The 15121-nt window shown below is 43.6% G+C and overlaps 4 protein-coding genes and 1 long non-coding RNA gene across 8 annotated transcripts; 1 reads left to right on the top strand and 4 right to left on the bottom strand.

Annotated features, from left to right (window-relative positions):
• Positions 1-4133: 4133 nt before the first annotated feature.
• On the bottom strand, positions 4134-6597 carry LOC9639860 (protein Brevis radix-like 1). Its single transcript, XM_002986140.2, has 5 exons — positions 5616-6597; positions 4787-5235; positions 4611-4731; positions 4364-4524; positions 4134-4309 (listed from the first exon to the last, which is right to left on the bottom strand). The coding sequence occupies exons 1-5, from the start codon at positions 5751-5753 to the stop codon at positions 4231-4233; spliced, it is 948 nt and encodes a 315-aa protein (XP_002986186.2). The 5' UTR covers positions 5754-6597; the 3' UTR covers positions 4134-4230.
• A 102-nt stretch (positions 6598-6699) lies between these two features.
• On the bottom strand, positions 6700-8371 carry LOC9639859 (violaxanthin de-epoxidase, chloroplastic). Of its 2 annotated transcripts, XM_024660156.1 has the most exons (5): positions 8270-8371; positions 7886-8201; positions 7731-7827; positions 7277-7668; positions 6700-7223 (listed from the first exon to the last, which is right to left on the bottom strand). In XM_024660156.1, exons 2-5 carry the CDS (start codon positions 8107-8109, stop codon positions 6743-6745), a joined length of 1194 nt encoding a protein of 397 aa, XP_024515924.1. In that variant the 5' UTR covers positions 8110-8201; positions 8270-8371; the 3' UTR covers positions 6700-6742. The 2 variants fall into 2 exon arrangements, with proteins under 2 accessions (XP_024515924.1, XP_002986185.2); XM_002986139.2 differs by lacking the exon at positions 8270-8371 and having other exon boundaries at positions 7886-8244.
• A 60-nt stretch (positions 8372-8431) lies between these two features.
• Positions 8432-10562, bottom strand: LOC9639938 (tyrosine decarboxylase 1). 3 transcript variants are annotated; one of them, XM_024660153.1, is made up of 12 exons: positions 10421-10562; positions 10297-10369; positions 9986-10222; positions 9755-9936; positions 9558-9698; positions 9447-9506; positions 9230-9394; positions 9133-9180; positions 9010-9083; positions 8837-8960; positions 8638-8775; positions 8432-8584 (listed from the first exon to the last, which is right to left on the bottom strand). In XM_024660153.1, the coding sequence occupies exons 1-12, from the start codon at positions 10520-10522 to the stop codon at positions 8456-8458; spliced, it is 1473 nt and encodes a 490-aa protein (XP_024515921.1). In that variant the 5' UTR covers positions 10523-10562; the 3' UTR covers positions 8432-8455. The 3 variants fall into 3 exon arrangements, with proteins under 3 accessions (XP_024515921.1, XP_024515923.1, XP_024515922.1); XM_024660155.1 differs by having other exon boundaries at positions 9010-9062; XM_024660154.1 differs by having other exon boundaries at positions 9758-9936.
• A 134-nt stretch (positions 10563-10696) lies between these two features.
• Positions 10697-12764, top strand: LOC112340926 (polygalacturonase non-catalytic subunit AroGP3-like). Its single transcript, XM_024660150.1, has 3 exons — positions 10697-10807; positions 10873-12085; positions 12150-12764. The coding sequence occupies exons 1-3, from the start codon at positions 10760-10762 to the stop codon at positions 12722-12724; spliced, it is 1836 nt and encodes a 611-aa protein (XP_024515918.1). The 5' UTR covers positions 10697-10759; the 3' UTR covers positions 12725-12764.
• A 1485-nt stretch (positions 12765-14249) lies between these two features.
• On the bottom strand, positions 14250-14595 carry LOC112340928. Its single transcript, XR_002990352.1, has 4 exons — positions 14578-14595; positions 14481-14528; positions 14386-14438; positions 14250-14337 (listed from the first exon to the last, which is right to left on the bottom strand). It is a non-coding gene; the product is annotated as an uncharacterized LOC112340928 (long non-coding RNA).
• Positions 14596-15121: the final 526 nt, after the last annotated feature.

Raw genomic sequence — 15121 nt, 5'->3', positions numbered from 1 at the left:
GCTGGCTGGAGACCCAGCACATTAGGATGAGCTGGACCTTCTACATTCTCCAGGTTGCAAAGTTTTCTAAATTTGTGGAGCAATTTCTCCACATCAGCCACAAACTGGGACGTGAATGGGAGAAATTGTTTCACAAATTTACACGAGAAAACTTCGCAACCTGGAGAACAAAGGTTCAGCTTCATGAAGGATTGCTGGACTAAATGTGCTTATTGGAGAAAGATGGGACACGAAAATGTAGAGCTAAGAACTGCCGAGTCAAACAGCCTTCTTGTTGATGACCCTTGCACCGGTGTCTAGTTTGGACGTCCTCTGGTTGGTGCTTCTTCCATTCCATCTTAGTTTTTCTCAGTCTTCAGAGAGATAGATAGGTCTGGTAACAGGATCTTCATTCTTGTCTTATGTTTATCATATCTAGGTTAATGGTCCTTGTGGTTCAGTCCGACGAGTATATGAAATTCCTTCGAGAGATGGAGGTGTTTAATGGCGACAATTTCGGAGAACGTGCTCATTGATGCGATGGGGATTGTGGCCCATAGTTTCTGGGCAAAGGAAACTACCTGGCTAGATCTAAACGCTCGCGCTCTACAGTGTTCACATCGATAACATGCAATCTGGCGCAGTCATGTGAACCAGGTTATGGGAGCCTATGCAACATAGGACACCGATATCATCATTCGGCACAGTGAATTTTACAGCCTCATGCAAGATCTTGGAGAACCCATTCAGAAATTTATCACCCGAAAGCCCTGCAGATTCACCTCCTTGACTCTAAGTCAAGGAGTTGCTGATCCAGAATTCAATGCAGTCTTGTTCAAGGGCATGTCATCTACGGCAATCTGCTCTCACTTGCAGCTTCTTGACACACACATTCAACAACAATTGATGGGGAGCTGGTCTAGTACTAGAAATTGCTGGTTGGTCGTGATGGCCAGGTCACATGTGTTCTGATGTGACAAAGATGAAAAAGCTGAGCATGGCGAGCAATGCGACTTCAACTTGTACGAAGAAGCCTAAAAAAAGTCTTATCAAAGATAACTCCAGAACCAAAACACTTGCCTAACCATTTTGCTAAAGCAATTGCCATGACAGCAATCATACACTGCCTCCTATTTTGCCATCACAATTCCTAATTCCTAACGGCTGTTTTCTCTATAGTTGAAAATAATAAAACCACTTAAAATTTACAATATTTTGGTTTCCTTAATAATATTATTATTTATTAATCCAATGGATCAATAATTATAAACATACACAAGATTAATCTAAATGAATAACAACTATTAAATCCTAAAAATTCAAATATATTCAACTATTTACTATTATTTTTGTTTGCTTAGTTATTTAGTTGTACTTATGTGGTAAGTCTTATTCACACCTCCATGAATCTCTTTACATGCATTAACCTTTATTAATATGAAGTTATTAATAATTTTGTACTACTTGTACCAATCATTCTTGTTGATAGCTTTGATCTTATTATGCTTTGTAAACTCTACTTTCCATTTGTTGTAGCAGGCAATGGTATCTTTTTTGAAGTCTAGATATACCATTCTAAAATGAAAACAAATATAAATATTATGAAATCAAAGTTGAAATACAAATTTACCAGCATATATGGTTTGAAGCTTCTATTAAAGGTTGACACCTTATGTTGGAGGTTGATAAATTTTTTATGAATATTATATATTTGTCATTTTTTTGTTTTACTGAGGAATGTATTCACTATTATTAGTCATAGTTAAACTCAAAACTTACTATACATATAGATAGGTGTAAACTTATGAATTTGAACTTCAAGAAAACCTTTGTTCATTCAAGATTTATTATATATGTGAATAAGTGTAAATTCTTGAATTTAAACTTCCTAAACCTAAAGATGTTTAACTTTAACTATCCCAACTCTCAAGTTGTGGCACGTGAATTAGCATGGACTTATATCCAGATTAAATTTATAGATTAACTAGGGCTAATTAAATTAATTTCCAGATCCCCTAGGATTTTGAGAATTTTATATTTAAAATGCTCAACACAAATCCATTTTTTCCCTTTTTTTATTTATTATTAGCAATTTCGTTGTCTTTCCTTCTTTTGACAAGAAACTCTTGACAATGAAACTCCCTTTTTATTACAATAAAAAATAATTTTTTATTATCTTTTTCAGCCCTTGCTTTTTTGGTAACACCAACTTTCAATGGCTTTCCCTCTTTTTTCATCTCTACATCAAGATTTTTTGAAAGCTGAGAAAGAGAAAGAATGCATTCATGTTAAAGATTGATAACTCATTCACTTTTTAGATTGCTCATTCTCCATTTTATTATGCCATTACACTAATAAAACTTCTTGTTAATCTATTTGTATTGGTTACCTATAGTGGTCTTAAAATTAGCTAGTTATATGAGTTAAACCACATCAATGCCCATCTCAGTGCCATATCATTATATTTAACCACACTAGTAGATCCAGTGATTGGTGGTTGGCTTCGTATACTACCAAATTGGGCTAAATCAAGACTGTTGATAAGAAGATGACAATCAAGATGCAAAGAAAACTCTTATCGCTTATTGAACTGCAAAGTGCAAACCTGACACATTTTGGACATCCAAAGTGTGCCATACACCTTGTGGTTGGATTGTGCGGCAACAAATCTCCAAACTAAACTTTCAGATGGCAAGGACGTGGTATATGGTACATTCCTCTGCATTTCCATCAGCCAGATGGTGGAACAGGATCTTGTGCTACTTTTCTCAAGCACTGAAGTGGATATCAATCATCCGTGGCTTGGCTGATGAAAGTTGGCCAGATTGGACTGCTTGGTTAAAGATCCAGAACCAGGTGATGGTGATAGTCTGTGCAGCTGTTCGGGGGAAGTGCCGATCTCCTGACTTAGCACTGGTGATGGGGCCATGTGAATAAGCAAACCATTGGAGGGATGTCATGAGCTCAAGTGGTAGATGGTTTGCACATTAAATCTTCGAAGATGTCCCTTTGTGAGCCGTGTAAGCAATGGATCTAGCTCCCTTGCACTCAAAATTTGGGGCTAGTGCACTCTGATATTTGTGGACCGTTTCAGGTCTAGATCACACGCAAGAAAAAGAGTTACTTTATATCGTTTCTTGAAGATGCTACTAGATTTGCAGCAGTCAAATTCCTTGTGACAAAGGTACTTCAAGTCTTCTGTTGGCTTGAGGTTGAGAGGCAGCCTTTCTACGGTGCTTGAGGCCTTTCTACTGTCTGGGCGTCGGCTTTTGGAGCTCTACTGACTTCACTTCAACAGAGTACTTGGAAGCTAGATCGTGGAGTAGAGCCATACAAGTGAAAGACATACTCTAAAATTGAAAAAGAAAATGCCTCAAAGTTTAACTTCTAAGATTACCAGCGAGAGATGACCAGATCGTGATATCTGCAACGTCACTGCCAGCCCGGATAAAGGATCTCTTCCAATTGTATGCAAAATTTCAGGAAGAATCACTAAAAGCGGCCACCTTTTTCCTTTTGATGCAATCTGATGGACCCTTCTCCTAAAGGAACTCATCGATGTAACGATACCATTGCCTCAATGTTTGCATGAGACCATAGACAGTTTTTTCTTAGCTTACAAACTAGTACTTGGTCACCAAGGAAGCGCCTTATGACAGTCCTATTCATACAAGTCCTCCATGCCCATTGGCTATACCGAACGGAGCTGCTGTCCACAACCTCGCTCCAATCCCTCGTCCTCCCATTCCAACACTGGCACTGGATCTGAGTAGACATCCAATTCGCGTAGCCTCCAAACCGTGACGCCTCTCCCGCTTGTCAACCCCGACAACCAGCAGCATTCCATCCGATACAAACATTCCAACCATGCCATCGCAATCCAGCACTCGCGGACAAGACACCAGTGCCAGCGTCTCACCATCCTCTCTATCAACCAGCGCCAACCTCCCATTTCCTGACCTAGTTATTGAAAGCTTGAGCACCATGTATTTGACAGAGCTGGGCACGAGCTCGTGTCGAATCAGGTGCCAGCCGCACAGGTCCGGCGAGCCGTCTTTTGTAACCGTGATGAACCACTTTTTGCGATCGTGTTGTAAAAACTGCGAAATCTGCTTGAAGAGATGACCTTGTTCCAGTACTTGCACACACATGAATTCCCAAATCAATCTATGCTACTTTTTATATCCAGCTACGACCTAAAAGGTTACAAATAATTGAAGCTCTAACAATGTAAAGCTCAAATAATTGACGTTACAAATAATTGTCATGTATTCTAAAGCGATTCCTCTCCCACCATAGCTTTGCTTGCCTCTCGCTAAACTTCTCGCGACTGGAAAACAGGAAAATTGAAGGAAAAAAATCGAATTTTTCTGTGAACTCGTACCTGAATCTTACACGCTTTAATTCTCGGTTGCCATTTGGGCCGAGCTTCACAGTGATATAAACCCCGGGCTCGTCTTCTTCGACCCATTCGGTCAGTTCGTCACTCGTGGTGTTGGATTTTGTCACTTCCGCGTGATTTTGCTGCGAAGTTTGTGCTTCCACCTGGAGTGATCCAACAAGAAAAGTAAGTTTTGTTTCCAGAGATGGACTCAAGCAAGAACAGAGAAATAAGAAACTTCTGAAGTTACTTGATCTTTCTGGCTGTTTGGAAACGAGTGATCGTTTCCAGAGACGTTGTAGAGCTCGTGAACACGCTCACAGTTCTCGGCCCACCATGCTTCAGCTTGCCATTTGTTAAAAAGCTCGCGACTGAGAAAGAAATAAAGCGGAAGAATTGCAAAGCTTAGAAGAAAACCAAGCTCACCTGAATCGAATTCTCTTGAGCTCATTCTCTCCGTTGGGCATTGCTATGAAAGTTATAAGAACGCCAGGCTCGACTTGTGCCACCCATTCCTGGCTCGTCTCCTCGCAGTTCCTCTCGTTATGTTGGTCACGATGATCTTGTTTGGAAGAAGAATTCTTCGCCGCGGATCCACTGCTGCTGTTGCTACTCGCTTGACTACTCGGTGAAACTTTACTACTGGATTGCTCGTCCTGTTTCACCGAGACTGCGCCCTCAGAGATGGAGCTCGCAGCACTGCTGGGATAATTCTCCTTCTTGAGAATCCCAGACTTTTGGATCCACTGATCCTCGGACGACGAAGCATCCGAGTTTCCAATCACGAATTCGTGCTCGAAAGTTTTCCCCTTTGATCCAGCGCATGGCCTGCATTGCCTGTAAGCTGCCGAGACCTTCAAAACCACGTCTTTGAGCTGCCAAACGATCAAAGACAAACCATCAAGAACACGAGAAAGAAAGAGAAAAAAAGATGATTAGAGCTGCTTAAGCTGGAAGTTATGCTGGATCTGGAACGCAAACAATGGAATCCTGTCGGTACCTCTTTGTCATAAAAACAGCCATTGATTTCATAACACGCGTTGCTGCTGCTACAAGGGACAAACAAACAAGCAAGCAAAGCAAATCAAAGCACTCTCCAGCTAGAACAAAAAAAAAGGAAGCACACAGTCTGTAGACTGTAAGTACTTACAACTATATCTCCTAGCATGATTCCTAGAGACAATGAAAGTTCTAGAGCTCTAGAGCTATGGAGAGACTAGAAAAGAAGGAAGAACACCAGCTAAGAACTACTGACCTGTGAAGACAAGGACTTGACCTCGGCCTTTGTAATTGTGTTGTTTCGGCCTCCAGTGTAATCGTCCTCGTCCTCGTCTTCGTCATCGTCCTCAATCGCATGCCGCTTGCAAGCAATACAAGGCAGCATTGCTTGCATTCGCGAAAAGATCTCACTGTCCCTGTGTGATTGATCCAGACCAACAAAGGGAATTCTCGCCGAGATCGACTAGCGAGGAGTGAGAATCAGAATGGGAAGAATTCAACTCGGAGGAATTTGGGAAGAAGATCACAGCTGGAGAGAGAGGATGGGATATTTTGGGGACAGAACAAAAGAATCAAAGGCTTGTCTGCTGCTATGCTGTGCTATTACCCTCCTGATCTCTTGTGCCTCTCCAAACACCATAGCAGCACAAAAACACAAAAGAGGAGAAAAAACACTTAAAAGCTTTGTCTCTTGGAGCCTTCCCAGCAAAAGAGCTCCTCGATCTTTAGCTTAGCTTAAGATGGTGGCTATGGCGCTTTCGATCCAGAGATCCCACCTGATGCTACTACCATTCCATAACAAGACACACCAAACTGTCAATGATCAAAGCGAAAGAAAAGAAATGGAAAGAAAAGAAAGAGAGAGAAATTTAGAGCCCAGACCCAGAACCCACATTTTAGCTTGAGAAATTGGGGAATTTGGGGGAGCACGAGAGCGCAAAGCCCAGATCTTTGCTCGATTTCGCGGCCCAATTAGCCCCAAATCGCCGCGAGGATTGGAATAGAAGAGCCCATATCGTGGATCGAATCAGCTCAAACCAAGTGGATAGACGAGGAGAGCCATCTCATTTCCAGCCTGTGTGACAGAGCCTGGAATATGCTTCGTCCACGCCGACGTGGCAGGACTCCCGGTTTTTTACTTTACCGCATCCGCATGCACGGCTCGTTTTTTCACCGCCAGTTTTTCACCATGCCGGAAGCGCCGCGGCGAGCGTCCGACAAGGATTTCAGTCGCATGCCGCGGTTGGTGGCCGGCCGGAAACCGACAGCTGGGGCCCATGCCGCTGACCGACGTGTCAGTCTAGCGACACGTGGCTGTACACGACAGCCCCAAGCTAGCATGCTTGTGAATATTCGCGTGTTTTAAAGTTTTAGTGCTCCTGGCTAGCGGAGTTTCCTCACCGGGACCGCGCCCCCGAAAAGCTTCTCCACGTCCTTGGCCTCCATCTTGAGCGTTTCCAGCAGCGCCTTCTCCTCCTCGCTCAATCCCTTGAGGAAACTGACCTCGTCCTTCTCCAGCTCCTTGATCCCGCTCTCGATCTTGTCCAGCAGCGATTTCTCGGCCCTGCCGATGCCCCGCACCTCCTCGGCCAGGACGCTCTCGCCCTCCTCCACTTTCTTCTCGATCCGCGCCAGCAGCGGCGGCTCCGGCCCGCACGAATTGTCCGTGCTCGAGAACTTTGCGAAATCCAGGCCCACTTTGGCTGCCGCGCGCTGGAGCTCGGGCACTATGCTGCGCGGCAGTGTTCTACTGCGAGTGTAGACGACGGCGCCACCATATCCGTCCCATGCATCGTTTGATCCTCGGTAGTACACGAAAACATAGTCGTCTCCCCGATTCTCCAGCTTGGACGAAAGAATGTACCTATGGAGATTGCCAAAGAAAAACTAAGTTTTGATCGATCGAATGAAACTTACCAATCGTCCCTGTAGTGTAGAAACTCGTTGTCATGGTTGTAGAGAACTCCTGGATTCTTGGAGTCCTGTTGGAAGCTCTGGACTGCTTTTCGAGTGATGAATCCCCCGTCGGGAGTGTTCACTCTCCAGCTCAAGTTCCCTGTCAATCTCTGTGGAGCGGCGGTGAATTCGTGGAGCTGACAATCGAAAGTATCGAAGGACCTGTTGAGGCCGCTGGAGATGAACCATTTCCCGGTGAACTTCGTGGTGTCGAAGCTCTGGACGAGTGCCGAGGGTGGCGGGACTGGGAAACGCCCCTCGTCTTTCTTCTGCGGGACGCAGCTCTTGCGGGTCACTGCGCAATCGTTGAATTCGTCCACCACCTTGTTCTCGAAAATGTCTCCGCATTTTATCTGAAAGTATCACAACGATCGATCAATCCAAAAAACATTTTACACAAAATCTAGAGACTTACCTGGCACTCGGTCTCGTCAGGTCGATCGTTACAAGTTTGCAAGCACGCAACGTTGGCAGCGCACGAAGGATCTGCAATGCATCGAGCGAGCTCCAATCTAGGGGAAGAAAAAAAAAAAAAAAAACTCATCTTTCTCAAAGGAAGAATAAAATTACCGGCATTCTTTCAGAAGACAGGAGCACGTCTTGAGAGCATCGGCCGCAAGAGCGGGTGTTGCGAGCAAAATCGCGCCAGCAAAAACCGCAGCTATGTGTGTTCTCCAGTTCAAATGGTTTCCTAGCAAAAATTCCCTCTTCTCGATGGATTTCTTGATGATGGGCTCTCTGCATTGCGTCCCGAAAAGCTCCTGGCGATCTTGGGAGACGATCGTGAGAAGCATAACCTGGTTATAGTTTTTCTTTGGCTGCTTGATCCCCGATCTTTCTACAGCCCATTTGCTCAAGCAATGCTGCGGCCTGGCGAGTCTAGTACCTGGAGGAGCGCAAAATGCCCTTGCGTTCATCGCCAAAACGGATAAAAAGGAAAAGAGAGAAAAATACCTGGTCACCACATCTAGAACTCTTCTGAAACTCCATGGATAACTTGCCCCTTTCTCCCACGTAGCCCATGGATCCGCCGCTTATTTCACTGGCCAACGGCCAGGATTTTCACCATTTTAAAGCCTAGGGTTTTTCTTATTTAATTATTATTATTCCTAAATGTTTTTTAGGCACAATGATATCTTATTAAATGATCTCTTGATCTAACAAGTTTTGTGCTTCCTCCTGGATTATCTTCCACGCATCATCAACATTTTCACGTTTAGTCTGCGTGCCACCAATTGACATCCTCAAAGTATACACGCCCGAGAGTACCTGAGGATAAATCGATTATAGTCCCATTTCACTATAGCTTGAGAGCTTCTTACTGTGTGTGTCATGAAAATCTTTCCCCCGGAGTTGATAGCTTCCAAAAGCGAACTGTTCAGTTTCCATCCGTTATCCTCGTGTTTTACACTTGGTTTGAGCCTAAAGCAAACTAGACCAAATCGACATGGCGCTAAAATCTGGCAACTCACAAACGTAGATCATGGTCTCACAATTTTAGAGAACTCTCACGAGATATACCTCAAAGCGAGAGTCCTCTCGCACAAGGATCTCGAAATGCTTGGCATGGTTTATGTGAGTTCTTATGTGGTTACGAAGTCCCAAGGCTCCATACAAGCGCATCACAAACCACAGCTTTAAAGATCTGAAAAGAGTATCCCATGTCAAAGTAAAAAAAAAATATTCGCACTTGCCTAAATCGTCTTCCTTGAGCAACTTGCCAATCTTTGAAATTTACCACCCGAGACTGAATTGAACTAGTTTTTAGCTGAAATGAAATTGTATAAATGAAAAAGAGTAGATTTAAAAACTCATACCTCTTTGTTTGTTAATGTTGAAAGTGTCGAAGATAGCTGCTTAGAGTCCTGTAAGAGTATATTAAAAATTGATCGTAACGTTTGTAAAAGATCAAACCTTCAGCCAAAGTATGGAACAGTCAATGTTGGTAAGAAGCCACTTATTTGCACTTAGATTAAAAGAGTGGGCATTTTCAACACCATTTAAAAAATGTCGAAATTCTGGACAAATGCAAGCATTACCAGCATAAGCTGCATCAACATGGAACCACATCCCATATTCCTGTCTCTTGGAAATTAATAAAACATTCAATAATTAGAAAATGTATTTTTACCTTGGCAATATCAGCCAGTGCTGGTAATGGATCAATTGCAGAAGAAGAAGTAGTCCCAACCTTAATACAAATTAATTAGATTAAATAATTATCTTGAAAATTCTTACGCACTGTTGCTCCAAGGAAAAATGGTATGAAACCTTTCGTGACACCGTTTCGAACAGCTGATTTTAATATAGGAAGTGAAAGAGCATAATCATCCGTCGCAAGTGTCGGCAGAATCACAAGGTTGCTTTTGGGGAGCCCAACAATCTGCAATAACAATTTCATAAGAAATTATACTATTTAAATATGTATAGTTTATCTACCACGCATGCCTTGTGTAGACAAGGATGTGTTTGATCCGATGTATAGACCAAAAGTTTGGAGAGAATTTCTTGTTCTTCCAGACCTTTGGCTTTGTTCTCTGAAATAGCCCGACCTCGAGCGGCTAGCAAGGCTACTAGAACAGCCTCACTAGCACTAGCATGGATCACTCCACCACCATTGCCTATTTAAACTTCAAGTTAATCTACTGCTGATTAAAATGAAGAGTTTACCGCTTCGATTGAAGAGAAACTCGTCTGGAAGATTGAGAAGCTTTCCCAGCCAGTTTAGGACGAGCATTTCCAGCTCGGTTGCCGCGGGAGAAGTCGCCCACTCGCTTCCATCTACGTTGAATCCGCCGCTGAGAAACTCACCCAGCATCCCCGCCGTGCTACTGTTGGATGGGAAGAAACCAAAAAAGTTTGGATTCTGCCAATGCGTCACGCCAGGGACTATCATTGACTTCACATCTGTGTGCCAAACAATCGAATCGACAATGCTGTTTCTACTCTTGGATCATAGGATGGATAATCTCGAGGCAAACCGTCCAGAACAGTGTCAAAGCTTTGGGGCTCCTCGGGTGCATTGGATGGAAGAGAACTCCGCAAGTATCCCGGCTACAAGAAACAAACCTGGAATGTGGCAATGGATCTTTATCATATACTCACTGTAACTTGGCTGCGCACAGGAAGGCTCTCCACATCCCGATAGTAGTCCGCGATGAAATCGACCATCTTGTGCGCTTGAGCTCGAAACTCTTGTGGATCCATCAACGTCGGTGTTTAGGGTTCTGACATGATTAGTTGAGATCGTCCAGCACGATAGCCGGTGCCGGGTCCTTATCTGCAAATCGAGAAATGTACAAAGCCAAGATCAATAATTCACGATCCCGGACAAAAGAGCATTAAAGCAATTGTCCCCACGGAGGCTTGAAAAATCTATGTCTCTTTTCTTGCACAGTGAGGCTACGATCAATAAATTCTAGCTTCCAGCCCCATCGCAAGACCATGGATCGACTTGCGCTCGGCCTATCTCTTCTCTTCTCGTCTCTCCTTGTAAGTAGTTCTTTCCAACTTCTATCGTTCAATCGTTACTAAAGCTGGGGATTCCTGTTTGGCAGCTTTCCGAATGCAGTGACATAATCTCCACGAGTTTCGCCGATGAAGCCTCGCCTCTGGGGGCATTCGAATCGGCTCGCTTCGGCGAGCAGATGAGAAGAGGCGTTTTCACGGCCGATGCAAAGCTTTGCCACCGTGCAGGATTTTTTTGTCATCCTTATGGAAGGCATGGAGGCAATGCCCACTTTGGCGATGCTGCAGAGAAGACCGCCCTTGCAGCAAGCAAGCTCGGAGGGAATGCTCACTTTGGTGACTTCCATGACCGTGTACGCTCGCTGGAAGCCAGAGATCTTGGCGGCAATGCACACTTTGGTGACCTCAAAGATCATGGAGCTCTGGGTGGAAACGCTCACTTTGGTGACTTTCATAAGGATCACGGGCTTGGCGGAAATGCTCACTTTGGTGACACTGGATTGGGTGGAAACGCGCACTTTGGTGACTTCAAAGACCACGGATCATTGGGTGGAAATGCACACTTTGGCGACTTCAAAGACCATGACTTGGGTGGCAATGCCCACTTTGGCGATTTCAAATCATTGGGTGGCAACGCCCATTTTGGCGATTTCAAAGACCATGGTTTGGGTGGCAACGCGCACTTTGGCGATTTCAAAGATCATGGTTTCGGTGGTAATGCTCACTTTGGTGACTTCAAAGACCAAAGTTTGGGTGGAAATGGTTACCATGGATCATTGGGTGGTAACGCCCACTTTGGCGACTTCAAAGACCATGGTTTGGGTGGCAACGCGCACTTCGGCGATTTCAAAGATCATGGTTTGGGTGGTAATGCTCACTTTGGTGACTTCAAAGACAAAAGTTTGGGTGGCAATGCTCACTTTGGCGACTTTAAGGACCATGGCAATGGAGACTTCAAAGGTTTAGGTGGCAATGCTCACTTTGGGGACTTCAAAGACCATGGTTTAGGCGTAAATCCTCACTTTGGTGATGCTTCTCTAGGTGGAAATGCTCACTTTGGTGACCACGGATTAGGAGGAAATGCTCACTTTGGCGATGCTTCTGTCAAACCAAGCACTAGTTGCAAGAAGAACATGCCGCTGTATTTGATCCAGATTTTTACTGAGTACGAGGAAGAGGGTTATGGAGGAAGGAAGTCACTGCACTCTATGGACTGGCCAACCATCAAAGCCTTAATAACGAAGTGCTCCCCTGGAATGCTCCACCACTTCTTCACACTGGAAGAACTCCGACAAAGAAACGGTAAGTCCAAACATTCCTTTTGCAAACTTATCTTCTTACTCGTACTTGTGGAAAATCTTGACAGGAACTGAAAGTGTCCTCCCAAACATCCGTGACACTTATCCTCCACGGGCACTCCTGCCAAGCGCAATGGCTAAGCACACAAACTTCGGTAAGCGGAGCCTTGACTCATACTTGAAGGAGTTTAACGTCCCAAAGGAGTCTCCACTGGCAAGAAAAATGGCCTTCACTCTGGAACTCTGCAATGACAATGCTGGGGGGAAGATGAAGTGTGTGGCTTCCACGGAAGAAATGGCCGAGTTCGTCACCTCCACCCTTGGCCCTGTGGAGATTACCATGGTGACAGGAAGCAAGGCTTTTGCGGCCGAGGTTGGAAAAACTATCAAGCTTGGCGAGGTCAAGCCCATCACGAAAGGCGACACTCTTATGGTCGTCTGCCACACGACTATGTTTCCATACAAAGTTTACTTCTGTCACAAGGTGAGTAGCACCAGCGCTTCCAAAGTAAATGTGAAGACCAGCAGTGGCATGGAGCTCACTCCAAACGTTCTGTGCCACAAGATGGGCAAGACTTATGTTTGTCACTGGTTTGTGGAAACGGTCATTATGTTCGTTCCCATTGCCACTGTTTATGCTTGATTGTATCTTAGTCATAATAATAATAATACTTATTGGCTTTGGGGTTAACAACAAAAAATAGTTGAAATTATATTAATTTTTTTAAATTCTTGATAAGTTGTAAATAAATATTTTAAATATTAAACAACTTCATTATTTTAAACACATTTGGAGATGAACCATTTCCTGGTAAACTTCGTGGTGTCAAAGCTCTAGATAAGTGCCGAGGGTGGCGGGACTGGGAAATGCCCCTCATCTTTCTTCTGCGGGACGCAGCTCTTGCAGCTCACCGCACAATCGTTGAATTTGTCCACCACCTTGTTCTTGAAAATGTCTTTGCATTTTCACTGCTCAATTGTTGAATTTATCCACCACCTTGTTTTCGAAAATGTCTCTGCATTTTATCCGAAAGTATTTGTGAATCACAACGGTCTATCAATCCAAAAGAAGTTTTACACAAAATCTAGAGACTTACTTGGCACTCAGTCTTGTTAGGTCAATTATTACAAGTTTGCAAGCACGCAACATCGGCAGCACACGAAGGATCTGCAATGCATCAAGCAAGCTCCAATCTAGGGAAGAAAAAAAAACTCATCTTTCTTGAAGGACAAAAGAGAAAAATAAAATTACCAGCACTCTTTTAGAAGACAGGAACATGTCTTGAGAGCATCAGCCGCAAACACAGGTGTTGCGAGCAAAATAGCGCCGGCAAAAACCACAGTTATGTGTGTTCTCCAATTCAAATGGTTTCCTAGCAAAAATCCCCTCTTCTCAATGGGTTTCTTGATGATGGGCTCTCCGCATTGCTTCCCGAAAAGCTCCTGGCGATCCTGGGAGACGATCTTGAGAAATATAACCTCGATCTTTCTACAGCCCTCTTGCTCGGGCAATGCTGCTGCCTGGCGAGCCTAGTACCTGGAACGGATACAAAGGAAAAGAGAAAAACATACCTAGTCACCACATCTAGAACTCTTCCGAGACTCGCCCCTTTCTCACACATAGCCACTGGGCCAGAATTTTCACCATTTTAAAAGCTAGGGTTTTCTTATTTAATTATTATTCTTGATATTATAACCTGGTCTTATTAATCTTGATCTAACAAGTTTTGTGCTTCCTCCTGGATTATCTTCCACGCACCATCAACATTTTCACGTTTAGTCTGCGTGCCACCAATTGACATTCAATGTATACACGCCCGAGAGTACCTGAGGATAAATAGGTTATAGTCCCATTTCACTATAGCTTGAGAGCTCCTTGTGTCATGAAAATCTTTCCCCCAGCTTCCAGAAGCAAACAGTTCAGTTTCCCTCCGTTATCTTCACAGAGATCTCTCCGAGTGTCCATTCCAATCTTCGACCACCTGACGGCGCTCGACGCTGTTGGCCCTTACTGTTTTACACTTGGTTTGAGCCTGAAGCAAACGAGACCAAATCGACATGGTGCTAAGATCTGGCAACTCACAAACGTAGATCATGGTCTCACAATTTTAGAGAACTCTCACGAGTTATACCTCAAAGCGAGAGTCCTCTCGCACAAGGATCTCGAAATGCTTAGCATGGTTTATGTGAGTTCTTATGTGGCTACGAAGTCCCGAGGCTCCATACAAGCGCATCATAAACCACAGCTTTAAAGATCTGAAAAGAGTATCCCATGTCAAAGGAAAAAGAATTATTCGCACTTACCTAAATCGTCTTCCTTGAGCAACTTGCCAATCTTTGAAATTTACCACCCGAGACTGAATTGAACTATGAAAAAGAGTAGATTTAAAAACTCATACCTCTTTGTTTGTTAATGTTGAAAGTGTCGAAGATAGCTGCTTAGAGTCCTGTAAGAGTATATTAAAAATTGATCGTAACGTTTGTAAAAGATCAAACCTTCAGCCAAAGTATGGAGCAGTCAATATTGGTAAGAAGCCACTTATTTGCACTTAGATTAAAAGAGTGGGCATTTTCAACACCATTTAAAAAATGTCGAAATTCTGGACAAATGCATTACAAGCATAAGCTGCATCAACATGGAACCACATCCCACATTCCCGTCTCTTGGAAAATATTAAAACATTCAATAACTAGAAAATGTATTTTTACCTTGGCACTATCAGCCAGTGCTGGTAATGGATCAATTGCAGAAGTAGTAGTCCCAACCTTAATACAAATTAATTAGATTAAATAATTATCTTGAAAATTCTGCCAGAATTCGTCCAGCCCGAAAGTTGGTGCGGGTCCTTATCTCCAAAATCGATCAATTAATCAATGCAATAATTTTATAAAGAGTTTTAGCAAAAGTTTCAACATGCAATTCTAAATTGAATTCTTCCTCTATAATTCACGCTCCGACAAAAGAGTTAAAGCCACGGAGGCTTGAAAGATATCTGTCTCTTTACTTGCACAGTGAGACTACGATCAATAAATTCTGGCT

This window comes from Selaginella moellendorffii, unplaced genomic scaffold (assembly GCF_000143415.4).
Source record: "Selaginella moellendorffii unplaced genomic scaffold, v1.0 SELMOscaffold_72, whole genome shotgun sequence".
Taxonomy (NCBI): domain Eukaryota; kingdom Viridiplantae; phylum Streptophyta; class Lycopodiopsida; order Selaginellales; family Selaginellaceae; genus Selaginella; species Selaginella moellendorffii.
This window is presented reverse-complemented; position numbering and strand designations above follow the sequence as displayed.